This window comes from Xenia sp. Carnegie-2017, unplaced genomic scaffold, assembly GCF_021976095.1.
Source record: "Xenia sp. Carnegie-2017 unplaced genomic scaffold, XeniaSp_v1 HiC_scaffold_22, whole genome shotgun sequence".
NCBI lineage: Eukaryota > Metazoa > Cnidaria > Anthozoa > Malacalcyonacea > Xeniidae > Xenia > Xenia sp. Carnegie-2017.
This window is the reverse complement of record NW_025813485.1, coordinates 4,916,551-4,938,177: the sequence shown is the minus strand read 5'-3', so window position 1 is coordinate 4,938,177 and position 21,627 is coordinate 4,916,551. Positions and strand designations below refer to the sequence as shown.

Here is a 21,627-nt window from a genome sequence, read left to right as displayed (position 1 = left end):
AAGAGTTTTAGACGAATCATAAATTTTACCAAGAAAACTCAACTAATGAACTATCGTGAAGTTTTGCTATGACATGTTAAACTCATTTGATCATCTCTCTGTTGACTCTGTTCATTTACAGAAGAAAATTTCATTCGATTTATCCGTGAACGACGATTTTACTCTTCACAAAGCGTTTGGACAACAAATGAAGATATAGTATTTATCTAATAAAAACGGTTTTCATTCAAAATAGCAATGAATTTAATGTTAAATTTGCGAGGACGTCTCTATAATCTTCTAGTAAAGCACCGGAAGTGGATATACTTATGCTCGCTCGAGCTTGCCGTCGGCTTTCCGAGCGCGTGACATGCAATTATATAGCAGTGCATTCCCATTCCCCTTTGTTTAACGTAATGTGTAATCAGTCCTATACAACTAATCAATTCCATGCCCATAATCACTGTATGTATGTTTGTAAATAGAATGCTAATGGTGCCATAAATAATGACCGGAACATGGATTGTACCATTCAAGTTTATATGTGCAATAAAAGTGTTTCCATGCTGAAAACAACTGAGTAACATGAATCCAGATGAAATCAAATAATATACTTACACACAAACACTGGGAGACTGAGAGATACATATATGACACCATATAATTGTTGGTGTTAATGGATGTATTGATCTTGTGCTGGTTGGCAACAAATTGAACAAAATACAGAAAACATCCTTTAAGCTCCAGTTAACATGATTTAATTGGTTATTGGCTGAGTTCAAACTTTCATGTCAACTGCAACATATACATGTAAAGATCAATAATTTAAATAAAGCAATTGCTTTGCTACCGCTTGCCTTTAGCATACAAATTTTTGTAAAAATGAACTTTGGAAAACTGCTCGTCCAATTATTCCGCTTGTTTTTCCATTTGGTCTTGTGTCGTTTATGGCAGATGATAAAGGAAGGAAAACACCCAATACATTTTGCAAATGGCAGTTTTTGCCTACTCGGGGAGGGGAGAGACAGCAATCCCTTGTGATAGTAAGGCCCAGTTCAAACGTCGCATTTAACATGCGCCGAATCAAATGCGAGAATTATGTGCATGTAAAATGCGACGTTTGAATCAATTAAATTCGACGGATTTTAATTTAATGCGACTTTACTCGCATATTCGACTGAGTTAGTCGAATATTCGACGAAAATTCGATGTTGATTCAAACGTCGCATTTTACATGAGCCAAATTTAATGCATAATTTATTTTAAGATATTTCTAAGCAAAAATCAATTATTTCCATGCTTAATGTCATGCGCAAAGTTGTAAAAACATGGCGGCGGCGAGTGATGGTAATGGCCCTTGTATTTCGTGCACAAGTTTAACAAAATACACTTGTTTAAAGTGCAAAAAATTTTTATCTACAAGGTGCTCTATTTTTGAAGACGACGAAGAGAGTGTTGGTTGGAAAGCAGAACGAGCGGTTTCTCGTTGCGATGCATGTTTTCGTGAAAAGATTGGGAGTGAGGGAAGTCGATCAGTAAATTTGTAGGAGTACATCTTTTCGGGCGAGCATACGTTCATTTCGACTGTCCTCTTGTGAGAGCATCGAAGGCGAAGTAGAATCGACCAAGGCCATTAAAACAATTGAATAAAAATTCTTGTAATTATGATATTCTTTGCACGCTTGAAGACCACCGGGGGGAGGCATTTTATAGGAATATGACAACCGTCCAAAGCATCCCAGATACAGGGAAATTGCCATAATTCTTCCATGTCCACGATTTTTTTCTTGAAATCAGTCTGACATTTCGGCATGTTTTTTGAAATGATTTCATTCCATAAGTATTCAACGAGAAGTTGACATACCTGCTGCACAATGGTGCTCACCGTTGATACTCCTCTTCCTGCCATTTCAGCGATGGTGTAAAAGTAATCTCCTCGTCCCAATCTGTAAAGGCATATACCAAGTCTTTCCTCCGGAGAAATGGGTTCTATTTCCGCTTTCCCATTTTCTTCCAAACCAGAATTTCCATATTTGCAAAAGGCAGCTCCAGAAAAAAAAAGCGAGAAAGAATACGATGCAATATGTCAGAGCCAACAAAGCTAGGTAATATGTCACGCGTAAAACAATAATATATTGAAACCCTTTTCTTGGCGAATTTTTTCAAAGGTTGATTCTCCTTTAGTTTAGTGATTGCCACATGAAGGGTTAATGAACTACGAAAGTTGAACTGAAATCATGCAAAGTTTTAATCTCCTATCTACAAATCATGTAAACCAAGTGAAATAAATAGGAGTTTAAACGTTGTATTGCAAGGCAGTAATCACGTCGTAATCATGCATAAGGAAAGCAGCAGAATTTATGCGGCTCAAAGGAATCCAAAATTTGGCAGCTAAAATGTTTTTGATTCAACCTATTGTGGAGAAAAAATATGTAATTTATAACAATGAGACAGTTCTTGCTGAATTTCTGCGCGTCAAATATCATAGCTTATGGGTGATTTTATCGAAGGAAAAAAATTACCTGCATAGTTATATTGACAGGAAAATATGAGCAAAACTATAAATGACCCCAGATAAACCATTTAAATGTTCAGAAAAACGCTCGTTCAGCTGTCGTCCAAATACGAAGATCTTCTTTTACTGAACTGTATGGAGCGTATATATCGTTCGGTGCTAAAGCTGTGATAGATATCCACAAAAACATAACGATTTTCTAAATAGAAAAAAGATAAAGCACACAATGTGAAATAACAAAATGGAGTTGCGTTTTTCTGTCCAAGTCTCCTCACTGCGCTAATTCAAAAATGCTGACTGGCAAGATTCAGGTACATCAAGTTTCTTTACTAAATCAAGTCTGATTTTGTTCGAATAGCACTTTTCCAGATAATATCTGTTAGTAAAAATTATAATAATATTTGATAGCCGATAATTTCATTTATCAGGTAGCCGATAATTTTGATTACAAATATCCAATAGCCGAGACTTTTGATAGTATTTATCCCATAGCCGATAATTTTGATTATATTTAGTCGATGGCGATAATTTTGATTATATCTATCGGATAGCCGATAATTTTTTGTAATTATCTGAGAGCCGATAATTTTGATTATATTTATTGGATAGCTGATTATTCCGAATATATTTATTGGATAGCCGATAATTTTGATTTTAATAATCAGATGGCCGATAATTTTGATTATTATTTTTGATAATTTTGAATTGCAAAGCCCTACAGCTTCAGTTTATTATACCCATCGTCGTGCCATGTTTTAGGTGCTGGATTCAAATACCTTCTTTTTATTAATCTGTTTGCTTGTTGAAGACTTAAAGTCTCAATGCTTCAGGGTCGATTTACTTGAGCTTTGTTTGAATAACCGAAGACGTACTTGAACGTTATACTTAGATTACAAACGCCTCCAAATAGCTCAATATTATCCTAACATATTACCGCATTCATCGAGTTCACGTAAAATATATTCTCTGACACGATCTTCATTAACAACATTCCTGCGTCGACGCAACCCATACTGTTTCAACTTATTCAAAAGAGTACTTCTTGAAATAGTATCTGGATTATAGTCACCGAATAATCCAGAGAACTTAAAACGCAATTTATTATCTCGTAGACCCCTCTCCTGGTTGCTACTGACCTATACAGTAAATTCTTCTGAAAGTGGACACCCTCGGGATCGCCTGGGACCACCACCTGGACCTGGTGGGTGTACGTACTAGTAGAGGCTCCGACTTGTACTGTGACAACTCGGCAGTTCGTCTTACATATTCAGTTGTCTTACATGACGTGCACTACAATGATTTTATCATGAATTTGAATAAGAAATAAGGCAAAAAATTGTTATGCTTGTCAACAGTTACTAGGGAAAACTTGAAATGATTTTAAGCGATTTTTCAAATCTTTTTGTTTAAATATAAGCTGCTATGACCAATTTGCATGTTTTTACAGACTAAACGGTTATGTAGATTGTGATAAATATTATAATGGACAGTGAAATGAGAAGAGGAAGTGATGGCCGTGATGCCTTGTCGATAGACGGGAACTCTCTGTACATGCTAACTGTTGCTGTCATGGAAGAAATGCTTGATAAGTTAAAACTGCTTGATTATGAGAACGGTTTTTGTCGGAACATGGGTTTTCGGTTTCTCTCGCGGTAATTATGTTGTGCATTATACAATTATTTTGGTTGAAGTTGACGATAATGTAGTATTGTATCGTTTGTATGTCACAATGTCCATCTATTTTTATTTTAGTCATTATTTTGCTCTCGGGACTAATTCTGGTGAAAAATTCCACACCTTTACCTCACTTGCTACATGGCTTTTAAACCTTTGTAACCGAAACTTAGATTATCCCCAAGAGGTAATTATTAACATGACTTAAAGAACACCAAATACCACAATATGCCATAGATAATGCACAACTATAATGCATTCATTAATATCCTGAAAATGCATAACATACAACCACTGGTGTAGCCAACATATTTATTTAGTCCTGCTATGTAAGTATTTCTTTGTTTACTCTCTGTGAAAACTAGAGTTCACTATAGAAATGAATAATTGTAATGTTTTAAAATTTAGACAGCAGGATTAAAAGTTATGGTTCATTTCAAAATATCAAGCCTTATTAAATTTCCATGCCAAAAAAAGATCTTGGAGTTTATATTTATTTGTTTTTGTTTTACTTTTTTAATATTGGACAGTTTGATGATCCAAATGCGACAGTATCAAGCATAATAGACGAGTGTAAACAAATGGTGAGTACCATTGTGAAATACTCATGAGCAACCATAATTGTCTATTATTTTGAGTTTGTAAGCATGGACAGAACATAAATTATATCAATGAATTTTATCAAAATGTGGCTGAAAGGCCTTGAAAAATGTAACATTATATTGAAGTAAAATTATGCAAAGGTGTAAACTGTACACCTCAAAGCTCTTCTTTTTTGAAATCATGCTAGCTACTGAGTTTTTTCTTATTTACCACTGTAATCAATATTATTTGTAAACAAACAGGGTATAGACACAGATTTTCCTCCTTCAAAATTAAAGAGTGGATCGGGGGAACAGGTAATTTTTGAGAAAAAAAGCATAAAAAAATGTTGCAGTTTACTGTATCATTTTATTGTTCTCGTTTAATATAACTGTACTAACTTGTATTCATGACTGGCACAGTAGAACCTCTTTATTTATTCAACTTGTGCTCTTTTCAATTGGTGACCACAACTTTAAGCAAGCACCTTTATTATGATGTTCAAAATCAGTAATAAATATAGTGATAATCATTTCACATTTCTTTTTTATTTTCTATGATTGTTTTTGCACCAATAATCATTAAAGTTGGTGAATTTTCATTTTTTGATTAGTTTACTTCGTAGTTTAACCAGCCTTAGCTGTGTTGTTCGAACTAAGGCTGACATATGACAATCGTCACTGGTTTGATTTTTTCTACATACCTCAACTAATTGAACAATCTGTTTGTTTAAGTATTTTCCACACTAAACTATAGAATGCTTAGGTAGCCATCTGCCTTCGTGTAGGTAGCCATCTTCGTTCGTGTAGTAAGTAATTATGGTTGTGATGGTAGTAATGTCTTCATGTAGGTAGCCACCTGCCGTCACGTAGGTACGTACATATGGTTACGTAGTAATGCCTTCATGTAGGTAGCCACCTGCCATCACGTAGGTACGTACATATAGGTACGTAGTAATGTCTTCATGTAGGTAGCCACCTGCCGTCACGTAGGTACGTACATATGGTTACGTAGTAATGCCTTCATGTAGGTAGCCACCTGCCGTCACGTAGGTACGTACATATAGGTACGTAGTAATGTCTTCATGTAGGTAGCCACCTGCCGTCACGTAGGTACGTACATATAGGTACGTAGTAATGTCTTCATGTAGGTAGCCACCTGCCGTCACGTAGGTACGTACATATGGTTACGTAGTAATGCCTTCATGTAGGTAGCCACCTGCCGTCACGTAGGTACGTACATATAGGTACGTAGTAATGTCTTCATGTAGGTAGCCACCTGCCGTCACGTAGGTACGTACATATAGGTACGTAGTAATTCCTTCGTGTAGGTAGCCACCTGCCGTCACGTAGGTACGTACATATGGTTACGTAGTAATGTCTTCGTGTAGGTAGCCACCTGCCGTCACGTAGGTACGTACATATGGTTACGTAGTAATGCCTTCATGTAGGTAGCCACCTGCCGTCACGTAGGTACGTACATATGGTTACGTAGTAATGCCTTCATGTAGGTAGCCACCTGCCGTCACGTAGGTACGTACATATGGTTACGTAGTAATGCCTTCATGTAGGTAGCCACCTGCCGTCACGTAGGTACGTACATATGAGTACGTAGTAATGTCTTCGTGTAGGTAGCCACCTGCCGTCACGTAGGTACGTACATATGAGTACGTAGTAATGTCTTCGTGTAGGTAGCCACCTGCCGTCACTAGGTACATAGTAATGCCTTCACAACGTACATACGTTTCATCATTTCCATACATGATGCATTCGCAAATAATTTACGAGGCATGGTCTAGATAAAATACTTTACTTCCTTTCAGCAAACTTTCAAAAACAGAAATTTTCTGCCAATGTGAGAATTTCATGCAATAAAATTCCATTGATAAATTTGTTAGTAAATTCAAAAATTGTTTATTTTATTGTTTATTGTAAGACTACATTGTAGTCTGACTTTTGTTTTAATGATATACGCGTAAGTGACGTGCGTGTATTCTATATCTGCTCTATTTTTTTAAGAAAATATAATGCAAGTTACAAAAATATTTCCAGCAAATAATTTTTGAAAATTTTCCTAGCTGTTGCTGCAATGCTTTCAGCCGTGAAAGAGGCAATGCGCTTTTCCATCGTAAAAATAAAACCTTTGCATACACTTTGTTGATTTGACAAAAGTTACTCAATCTTACAACTTCTTTCATTTACGTAAATGTCTCTCATGAAATTTATGCCGAGAATGGCCGAGGAAGGTTGATAAATTGGGGAGGGTGCAATTCATATATGAAATGGTCCCTTTGAAATCGTCGTCTTCTGCGGATTATATAATTATAACATGCATTTATAAATACATTTGCAAGTTTTGATTTTTTGTGGCCAAATGTTTGTTTTATGTTACTATCTCATCTTTTTTAATTCTTTTCTGCTTTCAGCTTTAATTGCTTTCATTCTTTACACGTCAATTGCTTGTGATTGTGCTTGGATTAAACTCTTTCAAAAAATTATGCCAGGTATGCTATCTTCTTGATCGCTTGGTGGATGAAGCCTTGAAGATAAAGCAGTTCACTTGGAAAAGGTTTTTCTTAAAAATTACTCAGCGTTCATGTGACATATATAGCGGCGCGTTACACCTGGCATTTTTTAGACCAATTATTCCTGAAGATGAAGTCGAAGAAGAAGCAATTGGAGATGATGATGCTGAAGTTACGGTCAACAAAGTGGAAGAAGAAATGTTTGTATGTTCATGGTAGCTACAAACTGATTTTTGTGCCGAGAAACATTGTCTTTATAATATAAAATGGATGATTTTTGTTAGGAGGAGGAAGAGGCAGAAGACGATGAAGTTTACATGGATTTAGAGGCCCTTAAAAACCAAACAACCGTACGTCTTTATTTTGCTGTGACTCAAAAAATTCTAGAGTATATCGGTTTGGTATATGTTGAAGTCTGGCTTTGATTTTTACTCATGCGATAAAACTTGCACCATTTACACTTAGTATTTTTGAGAGAAATGCATAGTTCTGTTTGATGCAGCGTCAAGAAGACAGTAGAAAGCCTGATTCCGTGTTGGAGTCAACTGTGGATGCTGCAGAGTGGAAACTAGAAGTGGAGAGAGTGTTGCCAATGTTGAAGGTTCATATTCGCGGTGATATTAAGGTAATGGGATTCCGTATTGTTTATGAATACCTCCCCCCCCCCAAATATTGAGCTTGCTACGGCTTTGGTTGCATTAAGTTTCCTTGGTGACTGTTCTTTTTACATCCAACGTAAGGATTGGCGGAATCATCATGAACAAATGCAGCAGCACAGCGAAGGAATAAAAACAACCTTATCTGAAACTAAAGTAAGTAGCTATAAGATGTAACCATTGTGACTTTAACAATCGCATGACTACGTACTTTTTCGTGTTCGTATAGGGATATTTGGATAAGTTGCAGTCTGAGATATCTAAAACTCTTGAGAAAATCAGTAGCAGAGAAAAATATGTGAATAATCAGGTGAGTACATTAGAAGGAATACTTGGAAAGAATTTATCAAAAGAAGCATACTTCAGACTGCCTGTATGTTTTTGACCTTAGCTAGTTGATCTGATTTCAAAAACTGCAAAACTTAATAATGTTCTCAGATACCATGGTCTTATTTTTCTTGTTTCTCGTTTCTTTTTAACGACGAAAATGTATAGTTTAGCAATGAATTAAAATCGAGTAGCATCTCTGTTTATGACTTTCTGGCTGGAAAAAAATCACGTTGAATCTAGCCATTTAATTTTCAATTTTTAATTTGTTTAGCTTGATCAACTATTGAGTGAATATCGTGGATTGCAAGATGATTTGGCACAGGTTATAAAGATGTATAGCGAGCTAAGATACATGGCAGATTTAAAACTGCAGATAACTAATACTGTTGCTAGTTACAAAATCTTGTTTAATGTGTTCGTTAGCTAAATAATGTGTTGTTCATTGCATACTGGTTAAATTATTTTATCCATTATTGACAAATAACGATCGATAACTGCAACAGAAATATAAATATACATAGAGAAATCATTTTATCTATCGGTAAAAAATTTTCCACCAAAGCACGCCATTTGTGGATTTTGTTGCTAATAATAGCCAATAAATTACTCTGTGCGTGTTACCATCATGCATCTGGCAGATATATTTCCTTGGTAGTTGGAAACAACATTTTGAATTCATGTTTGCTCTTGATCATCTTATAGACAAAGGAAAGATATCGTCAAGGAAGTGGAGGTGTGACACAGCTAACAAAGTCATTGGCACAGGTAATTTTGTAATCCTAATTTTGAGTTTACCATTTTTAGGTATCATAAACACCAATCTGTGCATGCAACATAGTCCATACTTGATAGAACACGGATTAGAAGATATGTTTGTCTATGTAAGCAGTCATATGTCTATAGTAATAGTATTTGTATGAACTTGATCTTTGAATTACTTATTTGTACTGTATAATAAGTAATTTTATCTGGCGGCATTCTAGAAAGTTAGTTACCTCGCATTTAGCCATCTCAATGTTTACGCCGATGTTTTTCTGGAAAACCTTTAATAGCTAAAACGTTAATTTTTTTGAACGCATTTCATGCCCGTGTTTACACCATAAAAAACTTTCTCGCTTATAATAATTATAATCTTGTGGTGTGTTAAGATCACTGAAGAACTGGAATCGGTGAAAGCACAAATGGATGAAAGAGGAACTAACATGACTGACTCAGGTTTATTTATGAGAATACTTTTATTAACTTTTTTTTAACATTAACAAATTATAAAAAAATAAACTGTATGGAAACAGTTTGACTTACAAACGAAAACGCGTTCTCAATCATTGTACTAATAATGTATTATATTTTTTCTGCAGGGCCTTTAATTCGAATAAAACAAGCACTTACTCGCCTTAAGTTGGATGTATCTCAAATGGAACTACGAACAGGGGTGGTGAGTGAGTTGAATTGACGAAAACGGTTTCCATGCAGCACCTACTATTTTATCAAACTTTACCATGTGTGTCCTCCAGCATTCTAAGACCCAGCGATCTTTTCTCTGCATATTTCATAAATAAGGTGATGCTTGCTGCACTTCTTGCGAGAACATCTGATCGTGATGAATTTGTCTCATCTGTTTCTGTGATTTTATTCAGCTCAAGATTAAAACCCATTTATCACCGAGATTTTTTTATACATGTTTTGTGTGAGAGAAAGATCCTGGTTGGCTATGACTTTGTAATTATTTATAGGAAAATTTTCGTTTTCTCTTTGTCAGGTAGAACAATCCTTGACCAACGCATCTCTCCGAGACAAAAGTGCTCTTCAGGAAAACATGCAAGCGACGAATAATAACTCTCATTTTGACCATTATAAAACATTTTAGGTAAAATGTTTATGTTAAATAAGTTTGAGATTTCTCTCTGCATTAAAGTTGAATCTAGCTACATTAATTATTTGTAAATACTTTTATTTTACTTCTAATAAAACTTGTGACAGAAAGAGAAAAGTGTTCTCTGAATTATAATTTACAATTATTTAACAACTAATGGCTTCACTTAACCGAATTTGAAGGATGTGTTTATCTAATCGGTAGAAGAAAATCTAAAATCCTGTTTTTTCAAGCATTTCTCAATAAAGATGAGGATAATGAAAAAGTCAAATGACAAAGCTGAAAATAAAACTGGAAAACTGCTGCCGATGGCATGTGCGGTTGATTAAAGGTCAATGCGGTTGGTGATAAGTTCGATGCACGAGGTTGATGTAAGGTTGAAGTGTGATCGGTGAAAGGTCAACAAGTAGTCCATAAAGAGTTCAATGTATGGTCGATGAAAGGTCAAAGTGTTAAGGAAAGGTAAATGTATAATGATCCATGAAAAATCAATATGTGATGGATAAGTATTGTCGATACGCGATCAATTAAAAGGTCGATTGAGAAGAAATGAACCGATTAATGTGCGATGATAAGCAGTTTGCTGGTCCATTTTAACTAAACTTGAGCGAACGTACTTCGTCCTCCATGACCCAAATTGCGAAATCTTATCATACCAAATGATGCATTTTCTCCAGAGACAGATAAAGAGGGTGTTAAAGGCTTAAAGCACGTGAAAGCTATGATATTCAATGTTCATTCGTCAGACAAAAGTGTTGCACACAGTCCTCAGTGTTACAGCTTAGTGCTCACTGGAGACTCATGTTGACCGAAAAAATGCAGCTACAGCTTACAGTACACGGAAGTCACTAAAATTCAATTCACATTTGACCAAACTAGCCGACGCAATATCAAACAACATATTTGTTACTCTCTACTAGAATATTTCGAATGATTTGAAAACCAATTTCCAATATTTAGTACTTTTAAGGTCTTTACCTCTTAAATCCCATCGTGACTGCGCATGAGCAGAATCTGACTGAAGCATTTTACCTTCATTTGTATATTTAGTTAATTTATATTGCGGATTTTGGAAGATGTGTTATACAATCAAAGATGGAAATTATTGTCGTTAATCAGTATTGTGAGTTAGTGTAACAATGTGATTTGAAATAAAGAAATGAGTTAATTTACAAACTTCAGGGAAGTTATTATGGCCAGTACAACTGCAATTCAAACAAAGCATCGTGATTTTAACCTAAATGATTTCGAGTTAACGACCACTCTCGGTACGTATTTACTTTGTATGTAGTTCATATACAGGTTTTATTGACAAAACCAGTTTACCAAAGTGTTTGGCCTAACATCTTAAACGTTTACATCTTTAGTGTAAATTGCTACATTCGTGACCGTGTTGCGTTTAGGGTGAGAGTGCCTCTATTTTGACAGGTACAGGAACATTTGGACGTGTCATCTTAGCAAAGACTAAAAAAACTGGCGAATATTTTGCACTAAAAGTGATGAGCATAGCTGATATTATTCGACTGAAGCAAGTGGAACACGTACAGAATGAGAAAAATATTTTAATGAAAGTGGATAATCCATTTGTAGTTAATCTGTAAGTACGCTGTGATGGATAAAAAATGAGTATATTCTTTAGCTTACTTTATTGTTTAGTTACTGTCGTGAATGAGTCATCTCTCTGAAAATTACGTTTTTCACCAATTAAATCTTAGTATCATACTGCAAAATACTGTCGAGAATTTTGCATTTATAAGTTACATGAATGTAATTCAAATTATCTATTTCAAACTTTTAATGAGGTCATAATTACTGCTAAAACAAAGTTCTTTCCAGGACATTCCTAGTTTAAGGCATTATATTAAATATATTAAAAACCATATAAACTTTTGCCTACTATAACATCATTAGATGCACACATAGTTAGATTAAAATTGACTATGTGTATAGTATGTTTTGAGAAAAGTAAAATTTCAAAATATATGTTCCAGAAATAATTCTGTTATGTGTCTGTGGATGAAAGCATTGTCTTTGATTCTTGTATTAATGTGATGAGATCACCATTAAAAACTAAAGGGTGCTTATTTGGCAAATACTTACTTGGCTTGGCCTAATTAAGTTTTTGTCTTTGTAATCATTACATAAATACAAGAAATATTAACTATTTCACTTTGCATTAAAAAACATTGCAGCTACTATTTTTGATTAAAAGTACACCTAAGTAAATCATCTGAGTAATATTGCCTTGTCTTGTCCCATTTTAATCTCAAATCAATTTAAATCAGTCTAATCCATTACATTTTTGGAGCAAGCTCTTATTTGCATAAAAAAGCTTGTTATATTTACTTCTAAAACTGTTTATTATATTTGAGCAGATAAAAAGAAAATTCTTTTGACGTGAGTGTTGTTTTTATTAAGAGTTATTCAATTATAATGATTACCTGTTTAATGTTCATTTAGATTATGGACATATCATGATAGCAAGTTCCTTTACATGGTATTTGAGTATGTTTGTGGCGGAGAACTTTTTTCATATTTAAGAAATGCTGGAAAATTTAGCAATACAACTGGACTTTTTTATACTGTTGAAATTATTTCAGCATTAGCACATTTGCATTCTGTAAATATTGTATATCGGGATTTAAAACCAGAAAATCTTCTTCTTGATATTGATGGACATATCAAAATAACAGACTTTGGGTTTGCCAAAGAAGTACAAGACAAGTAAGCCAATTCCATTTTTGGTTTCTATTTTAAAAGCTACTCAGTACATTCTATATTTCACAACTGTTAAAATTATTTTTAAATTAACCATGAAATGAATCCAAGTTTTTATCATAACTTGGATTCATTTCACAACATTGAATGTACTGTTGAAACATTTGAGTAATCATTTGTTAATTGTATTAGAACATGGACTTTATGTGGCACTCCTGAGTATTTAGCACCAGAAATCATACAAAGTAAAGGACACAACAAAGCTGTTGACTGGTGGGCGCTTGGTGTCTTAATATATGAAATGTTAATAGGGTGAGTATCTTAAAATGTAAATTGTTTGGAACAAAAACTTTATTTGAAATATTTTATATTTTACAATATATGAGGGTGAATTTTAGTCATTATTTGGGTTAGTTGATACATTTTCTTGTCATGTTTTTCATGATATTTCATTAGCATTTACCAATGAGGTATTTTTCTTTGCTAATAGCTCAACCTATATTTCCAAAACAGTTTGAACTTATATTTGCTGTCACAACTCATAAACAATGCAAAATCCTTCTAGTATTGGCAGCTGATGTACTGGTAACGTACGCGCTATATGTTAGTGCACTAGCATTTGTACTTTTACAGCGCGCTCAGTTTGAATCAATAGTGAGTCACATAATACTTGATGATTGATTTCAACTGATTGTTAAACACAATGAGTCAACTTTTTTTAAGACGGTATTGTTAGCATTTAGTCGATCGTAATGCTGTACAAATTGACTTTGAGCACTATTATATCGATTGCAATAAAAGTAATACTCAAAATTTGCTACAGGGCTTTTTATCTAGTGTCATCAGTAGAAATGCATATGGTCTAATTCTTGTAGTCATTAAAGAATTATCGGTTAAACAAGTCGTAATCAATACCTCAGACATTGAAACGGAAAATTTAACGCATGACTTTAACAACGAGTACATCTCAGAAACATAAATACGTTGCATTGAGGACCATATTAAAAAACTAACGATTGATTTAAAGCATATCTCAAAGAAAAGCATCAATTTTCTTGTGAACAAAATGATTAAGAAAGTTGAGGTTTTTTTACCTCTGAGATCACAAGTGCAATTTAAATACCAAAACAAAGTACATGTTTATGTATATACTAAAAGTAAACCAGGAAAAGTATACAATTTTTATGTTGACATGTACCAACAGCAGTTTATTGTTTGTTATCGGTGTTATATTGTTTACTTTTTACGGAGTGTCAATTGTTTTGTGTTCAACTAAAATTTAATAAAGAAACAACCACACAATCGTTTCATTCGAAGTTGTATAAACTGTCCATAGATTAAGGAGAAAGTATTGAACGAATCAGTTTCTTGTCCTCGGACAAAAAACTGCCTTTGTTTTAAGCAAATTTATATTGTTGTATAAGAAAAAACACGCAGGAAGAGCTATGTCAACAGATGAAGATTTGACGGAGCACAAGCCTGTACCTGATTATCATGTTTGCTTCCAATTTTTTAAGTGAAAATGTAGGCGAAGAAACTGTTGCGCTTTATCTGGATAAGGGTTAATTTTTGGTCTAGGAAAGTGCATCAAACTAAGCATCTCAGTGATGAAAGAGCTCCTAAGTTTGTCATGAGTCAGTTGCATTAGCTAATTACCTTGGCGGTGATCAAGTTAATGGTAAAATTGCATTGTGCTTGCCTTCACCGATAACAACCAGGGTTCACCCCAATAGCCGTCTGTGCAACAACAATGATTTTTGATGACATTTTAAACGTCTTGTGTGAAGATAGCGAATAAATTAAAGGTCACCAACGAAGTTATGTTGTTAATGAAAGAAATGGGAGATGGGATTTAATGGATTCAAAGCCAAGAATCAGTTTGGCAAAATCTGAAGATTACCACAGCAACGTGAATGCTGGAAGCAAAGACAAACTGGGGGTGTGATAACTGTGAGTGTGAGATCCTGGACCGTAATGGATGACATCTTAGAGGCTTGAGGCAATAATTGTACGTAGAAAAAATCACTTCAAGACGAGTCAACAGACTACAGCCAAGATGCAGATTGAACACGATATTGACATATCTGTTCTATTCAAGAAAAAAAGTTTGAGAGAGGCAAGTCTTGATGGCTGCAAACCGCCAACTGCTAAACATATGAACACGAGTTTCACCAACACTCATTGTGACAAAGATTGGACAGGTGACTGATGCTCCAATGCGAATTTCGTGACAAATACATGTTTCTTCTTTGAGCGAGTATAGTGGAAGAGGTTGTGTAAGGAGAAAGACTCTTAAAATAATGATCTACACGTAACATCCCACAAATGTTAAAGAAACTGTGTGCCACATCAAAAGTTCTTTGGCAAGCCCGTGTGACAAAAAATATAAATAATACATTAACAGCATATGCCGAAGATAGAATAGGAAGATGATTATAGCTAGAAGGGACCCACTATAGATAATTATCGTAATTTTTTTGCTTTCTTTCTGAAATTTTTATTTATGATTTCTATGTACGATTAGTTCTTTATGACTTTATGATCGGCAATGTATATCATGAATTTTATGTTTTTGAATAAATGATATAATTTCTTAATGCTTGATTATGTATTTTTTATAGTATACCATTAAAAATGCCTATATTGATGCTCATTTCATAAACATCTCAATTTCTTTGGCGTGTCAAGTTTTGGTCTGTGTAAATATTTGTAGAAGAAAATATCTATAAAAAGCTCCTTTTTCTATTACAGGTATCCTCCATTTTTTGATGATAATCCATTTGGAATATATGAGAAAATCTTAGCGGGCAAAGTAGAATGGCCAAAGATGATGGATACTTCTCCTGCAAAGTATGTTTATCAACTTTCTCTTTTTACATAAAGGGTCATGGTTGAAATTCTGGTCAGAATTGGTTTTGAACATTTCATGTGCATGTTATTCTACTTAAATGCTACGTTAAATAAGAATTATTTTTGCAGCGATGTTAAGCAACTATTTAGCAATGGCGGTATCGTTGCCAGTCATTCGTTTTACCATCTCAGGCTAATTTTACAAAGAATGCTTCATTTGAAAGAATTTTGGCGCATATTTTAAAACCTGATGTTTTTCCGTGGTATAATTAAACTTAACAATTTATATAAATAAGAATATCAATAAACTGGTATTCCATTTCCGTGGTATAATTAAAATATCAAATAAACTGGTATTCCTTTTGTTGATATTTCAACTTGTGTTTATAACTCACACATCTGGGCTTCTTCAGTCAAAGTTAGCGGGGTGGGTTGAGGTATAAACTGTCATTGTACATGGTATTGTGTTACGAACCATGAAACAGTGTGCTACTCTATTTTATGTTAGAGATTTGATAAAGAAACTACTAGTGCATGATAGAACAAGAAGACTGGGATGTTTGAAGGTAAGTTCTAATGTATGCTGAGTAATGAAAACTGCGTGTTATTTTTATCTTGTGAATTTTAATATTTTTAGAATGGCGCTGAAGACGTAAAAGCGCATAAATGGTTTCGGGGAATAGACTGGGAAGTAGTTATTCAAAGAAAATTACAGGTGCGTGTATATATAGTTATTGTAAATACACATGATGCAACAATTAAACATTGTTTTTCGGTTGAGCGTTTTTGCACTTTCCCAAACTCGTCTTAAAGTCATCATGTTATTAAGTTATCAACCAAATCCTGTTGAGAGTACAGACTATTCGTGTGAAGAGCATTAAACGACCATTGTTGAATATAGTTAATTACATTTCAAATTTTCTTTTCACTTGCATGGCTTAGTTGGCAAATTATGATCTTTTCATTTTTTGTTTATATAGCCACCAATTGTACCAAAAATGCACCATCCTGGTGATACAAGGAATTTTGACGACTATCCAGATGAAGATTGGCGGAGTGCTCTACCCGTTAATGGAAAACAACTTGAATCTTTTAAGGAGTTTTAACAGTATTTTTAATTAGGTACGTATCCTCAAGTACATTTCACGTAGTACATCATCAGGATTACCCAGGTATTTTTTGTCCGGTGAAATTTCAATATGTTCATAGCGTACATCTTCAGTATTATCCTGTCAAAGAGCATACATCTTCAGTATTATCCTGTCAAAGAGCATACATCTTCAGTGTTATCCTGTCAGAAAGTGTACATCTTCAGTGTTATCCTGTCAGAGAGCATACATTTTCAGTATTATCCTGTCAGAGAGCGTACATCTTCAGTATTATCCTGTCAGAAAGCGTACATCTTCAGTATTATCCTGTCAGAGCGTACATCTTCAGTATTATCCTGTCAGAGAGCGTACATCTTCCGTATTATCCTGTCAGAGAGCGTACATCTTCAGTATTGTCCTGTCAGAGAGCGTACATCTTCAGTGTTATCCTGCCAGAGAGCGTACATCTTCAGTATTATCCAGTCAGAGAGCGTACATCTTCAGTATTATCCTGTCAGAGAGCGTTTACATCTTCAGTTTTGTCCCGTCAGAGAGCGTACATCTTCAGTATTATCCTGTCAGAGAGCGTACATCTTCAGTATTATCCTGTCAGAGAGCGTACACATCTTCAGTTTTGTCCAGTCTGAGAGCGTACATCTTCAGTATTATCCTGTCAGAGGAGCGTACACATCTTCAGTATTATCCTGTCAGAGAGCATAGATCTTCAGTATTATCCTGTCAGAGAGCATAGATCTTCAGTATTATCCTGTCAGAAAGCATACATCTTCAGTATTATCATATCAGAGAGCGTACATCATCAGTATTATTCTGTGAGAAAGCGTACATCTTCAGTATTATCATATCAGAGAGCGTACATCTTCAGTATTATTCTGTGAGAAAGCGTACATCTTCAGTATTATCATATCAGAGAGCGTACATCTTCAGTATTCTGTGAGAAAGCGTACATCTTCAGTATTATCATATCAGAGAGCGTACACCTTCAGTATTATCCTGTCAGACAGCGTACATCTTCAGTATTATCATATCAGAGAGCGTACATCTTCAGTATTATTCTGTGAGAGAGCGTACATCTTCAGTATTATCCCGTCCGAAAGCGTACATCTTCAGTGTTGTCCTGTCAGAAAGCGTGCACCACCAGTTTTATCATGTCAGAGAACGTACATTTTTAGTCTCATGTCATTTACGACTGGCAATCATTTGAACAAATCATTACGTTTAGAATTAATTATTATCATTAAGCTTTGACGTTGATTATGTTTTTTCCCAAATCCAGATGAAACAACGTCTACCCGCCAAGTGAAGAAATTATCTTTGGTGTCCTGCAACGTGGCTTGTAGTACAATTTATAACGAATGCTATTGCCGAATCGTTGTAACTTTTTACAAGTTTGCATATTAGTCGGTTGTAACAATTTAATGACAAAATATTTTATATTATATACTATAGGAAATGAAAAAATCTTGCACTTCGCATACAGTGTATTTTTGTATCTTTCAAATGGAATAATTTCATCTAAATGCGTTACGCGTTGTTTGCATCATGTTTTTACATTGGTAGAAGACCATCACGTGGGTAGAGTTGGTGTAATGTGTCGTTCAAATGAAATGACAACTTTTTTAAAAATATATTTTTATGGAGAAAGTAAACAAAAATTTTTGTTGAATACTTTTTTACACAGCCCTTATGGCAACGAACCTTTTTTGAAAAGTTTGCCATGTATTAAAAACTTCACTCGCCCAATCAGCTTTCAGTATTTATAGGCTATGGTAATCACATGCGTAATTAGATATAGGTGGCACGAAAAAATTCAATGAGTGACTGTACTGAATATTCATTATTGTGGAAGCAGCTGACCATAAATTATCTTATTTATATGACAAACGCATTTAACATTTCATGAAGTAAGCTTGCGAGCATAAACAGTCTCCGAAGATATTATATATGTAAGACAATGATAAACAATGCGTTACAAAGACTTAAAAGAATTGAAAGAGACAAAAGAAAACACTACCAACAAAATATGTAGCGATATAAAGAATTGTATATTTACGTCAACCTAAGGTTAAACAGTTTCTGACAGTTTTTGCCTTGAATGTTGCACACAAACTTCTATTAATCAGAAACAGTTCTAAATACAGAAACAAATTATGGCACGTAACGAGCTTTATCAAACACGGACGAAATCTTGACTGAGAAATCCACAATGCAATCTAGTTATCAAACACAAAATAGCACTTTTCTTTATTTAAAGTGCAACATGTTTTCTCACACATCCGTAACATTTGGTCGAAAAACTGTTGTCATTTTCAGTAAGGAATGCAAACTGAAAGTAACGTCAAGTGAACACAATAGATATACACTTTATTTTCCGGATTAAAAGATCGTATTAATGCAATATTTTTTAAGACCGAGGGGAAATAACAATCTATACGGCCCGAGTATTGTAACTTGTATCTTTTTGAGTAAGAAAGCTTTATTGGCATGTATAGTCGGTGTGAGTTTTATTGACATGCACGACATTGAAAATCAGCGCATCAAACCCCAAATTTAGCTGTTTAACGATGCAGCAAGTTTGTGAAAGAATACAAGTAGTCATTCAAGTCTTTGTTGTCTTGAGGTGACGAGTTATTTATGCCGTCCGTGTCATAAGCATTCTGGAGATGGTGGCTGAGCATACTGGACACACCTCAACCGGAAATAACCATAGGCATTTTCAGCTCATAGTTTTGCAATTCCGGTGTAACTGCCCCCTATCGTTTTCACATTCCTCATAATATTTGCAGTTTGGTAACACTATATTTTCAATTTCATGACTTTGCTTGTCAAAATTGGCATAATCAGCATTGAGCCTGCTGTGCCTAATTTTCATTGACTCATTCAGCAAAATCAATAGATTTCTAAAGAAATGATTAATGTTTCTAAATTTTACAACGCACAAAACAGAACAAGCAGGCAGCTACGGCACTGTTAAACTTTACACATGCTGAGAAAAAGCCACTTCACTATAATAGCATTCTGACGAATTTCCGGCGTTTATTGTTCTACCGTTTCCGATTTGGATCATTTGGTTCTGACTTGAATGACTACGAATACTTAATCATAATACTCGAATAGAAAGTGCTAAAGTTTATGGAAATGTTTGCGTAGTTTTGTTGCAAAATATATTTCTTATACACTTCACGCGACAAGAAAAGTGTAAATGACTTCAGTTTCAAGACAACTTAAAGAAAACGAGTAAAAGTTAGATCATGGCAGCTCTGCCCCAAGGTAAAGTGTTATGTTATATTCTGTCTCTGACAAAATTCCACTCATCGATTATTTTGAAGTGATGTGTGCCGTTTGCGTTTGTTTTCGATCGTTTCCGCCATTACTTTGTCGTTCTTTTTTGAAACTGTCGCAAAGTTATTACAGACGGTATTCATTTAGTTTTAAAGTACTATCGACTATTCATAACAGTAGTAAAATACCATTATCAAGAAGATTATACAGAAGTATGTCGATACTTTGTTGTAACTGTTGAATGGTGCCGTAGAATAATCTTTTTAAGTTATAAATATGGCTCTTATTTAGATATCTGTTTCATTGCGTGGAATAGAAACCCCACGATTATACATGCTTGTTTTGAAATCATAGCGTACGGTGAATGGTTGACATTATGAATTAATCTCCATCACTATTTTGAATATTGGGTTACAAAAATCAATTTTCAAAATCCTTCCCGAACTAACGATGAACGGAATTACCACAGCTTACGTTTATGATTAATTGTTAGTAACTACTTGCATGTTTGTTTTATACGCCTTGATTTATATGTATTATCTCTCTTCCGAATGTGTATTGTTTCTTTGTGCGTCAAAAAATAGAATCCTGTTTGCTTTTTCATCTCGACACATCAACTATAGATACTTAGTCAATTAAATTGTAAAGAAACTCCTTGGAAATATAGATATATTTTGTAACATCCTAGAAAAATATTTACTTATGGTAAACTCTGTGTTAGCATTCCTATTTCTCAACAACTAATATGAGCCACTACATAATAACTTCATAAAAGGCTGCTTGTTATTCAGGACACTCTTTACCATCATTTGCCATGCAAAATAACGCCGACTCCAATATTTATCCCACTATGGTAAAAGAAGAAAGACCTGGTCACGAAGCTTTTATAAATGAAAATTTTCCTGAAGGTACTTTTCTCAGCCTTGGTCAAGGCTCATTTTTTTACAATCAGATTTCGTGTTAGTTGGAATTGTACGTATACATGCGCTTCATGAACGCGATAGTCTTGCTCTTGTTAAGCATAATATTTTCATTTCGTTATAAATTTGTTTCAGACCCTAGACAATGGTCATGCCAAGATGTTCGTAACTGGTTAGAATGGATGGCTTGTACCTATAGTATCAGAAACATAGATGTTTTACGCTTTCATATGAATGGCAAAGCTTTATGCCTTATGACTCTAGATATGTTTTTATATCGCGTACCTTGTGGCGGAAATTTACTATATCACGATTTTCAGAGCCGATTGCAAAGAACAGTTCATGGGGATAGGTAGTACGACTGTTCAATGATTTATGTATTTTTATTATTTGAAGAGAGATTTCAGAATACTTTATTTTAACAAAATAATTTAATTCGTTAATTCGTATTGTCGAACAACTTTATTGAATTCGTTGTGCAAAGAAAATTGGCTCACACCCTACGCTATATTTATTTGTAAAAGTATTTGGTACAAATTTAAATAGTTCAATTGTACATAATATGCTTTAGTATATTGGTATAAATAAAATGAAAATATTGTTGTCAGTTTTTTAAAA

At 34.4% G+C, this 21,627-nt stretch overlaps 3 protein-coding genes and 1 long non-coding RNA gene across 4 annotated transcripts; all 4 read left to right on the top strand.

Moving 5' to 3' along the window:
• The first annotated feature begins 1,292 nt into the window (after positions 1-1,292).
• LOC124446482 lies at positions 1,293-2,287 on the top strand. Its single transcript, XR_006948451.1, has 2 exons — positions 1,293-1,637; positions 1,894-2,287. It is a non-coding gene; the product is annotated as an uncharacterized LOC124446482 (long non-coding RNA).
• A 1,518-nt stretch (positions 2,288-3,805) lies between these two features.
• Positions 3,806-10,250, top strand: LOC124446920 (intraflagellar transport protein 57 homolog). The gene is made up of 15 exons (XM_046997804.1): positions 3,806-4,146; positions 4,247-4,355; positions 4,699-4,752; positions 5,014-5,067; positions 7,254-7,318; positions 7,388-7,478; positions 7,559-7,624; positions 7,777-7,899; positions 8,015-8,086; positions 8,160-8,240; positions 8,532-8,582; positions 8,963-9,025; positions 9,409-9,475; positions 9,619-9,695; positions 10,020-10,250. Exons 1-15 carry the CDS (start codon positions 3,977-3,979, stop codon positions 10,125-10,127), a joined length of 1,251 nt encoding a protein of 416 aa, XP_046853760.1. The 5' UTR covers positions 3,806-3,976; the 3' UTR covers positions 10,128-10,250.
• A 905-nt stretch (positions 10,251-11,155) lies between these two features.
• Positions 11,156-18,334, top strand: LOC124446710 (cAMP-dependent protein kinase catalytic subunit PRKX-like). Its single transcript, XM_046997569.1, has 9 exons — positions 11,156-11,401; positions 11,562-11,730; positions 12,594-12,857; positions 13,044-13,163; positions 15,603-15,701; positions 16,210-16,267; positions 16,339-16,416; positions 16,682-16,823; positions 18,084-18,334. The coding sequence occupies exons 1-8, from the start codon at positions 11,326-11,328 to the stop codon at positions 16,805-16,807; spliced, it is 990 nt and encodes a 329-aa protein (XP_046853525.1). The 5' UTR covers positions 11,156-11,325; the 3' UTR covers positions 16,808-16,823; positions 18,084-18,334.
• Positions 18,335-19,872: 1,538 nt separating this feature from the next.
• Positions 19,873-21,627, top strand: LOC124446899 (transcription factor ETV6-like). Its single transcript, XM_046997784.1, has 3 exons — positions 19,873-20,077; positions 20,881-20,997; positions 21,145-21,627. The coding sequence occupies exons 1-3, from the start codon at positions 20,059-20,061 to the stop codon at positions 21,363-21,365; spliced, it is 357 nt and encodes a 118-aa protein (XP_046853740.1). The 5' UTR covers positions 19,873-20,058; the 3' UTR covers positions 21,366-21,627.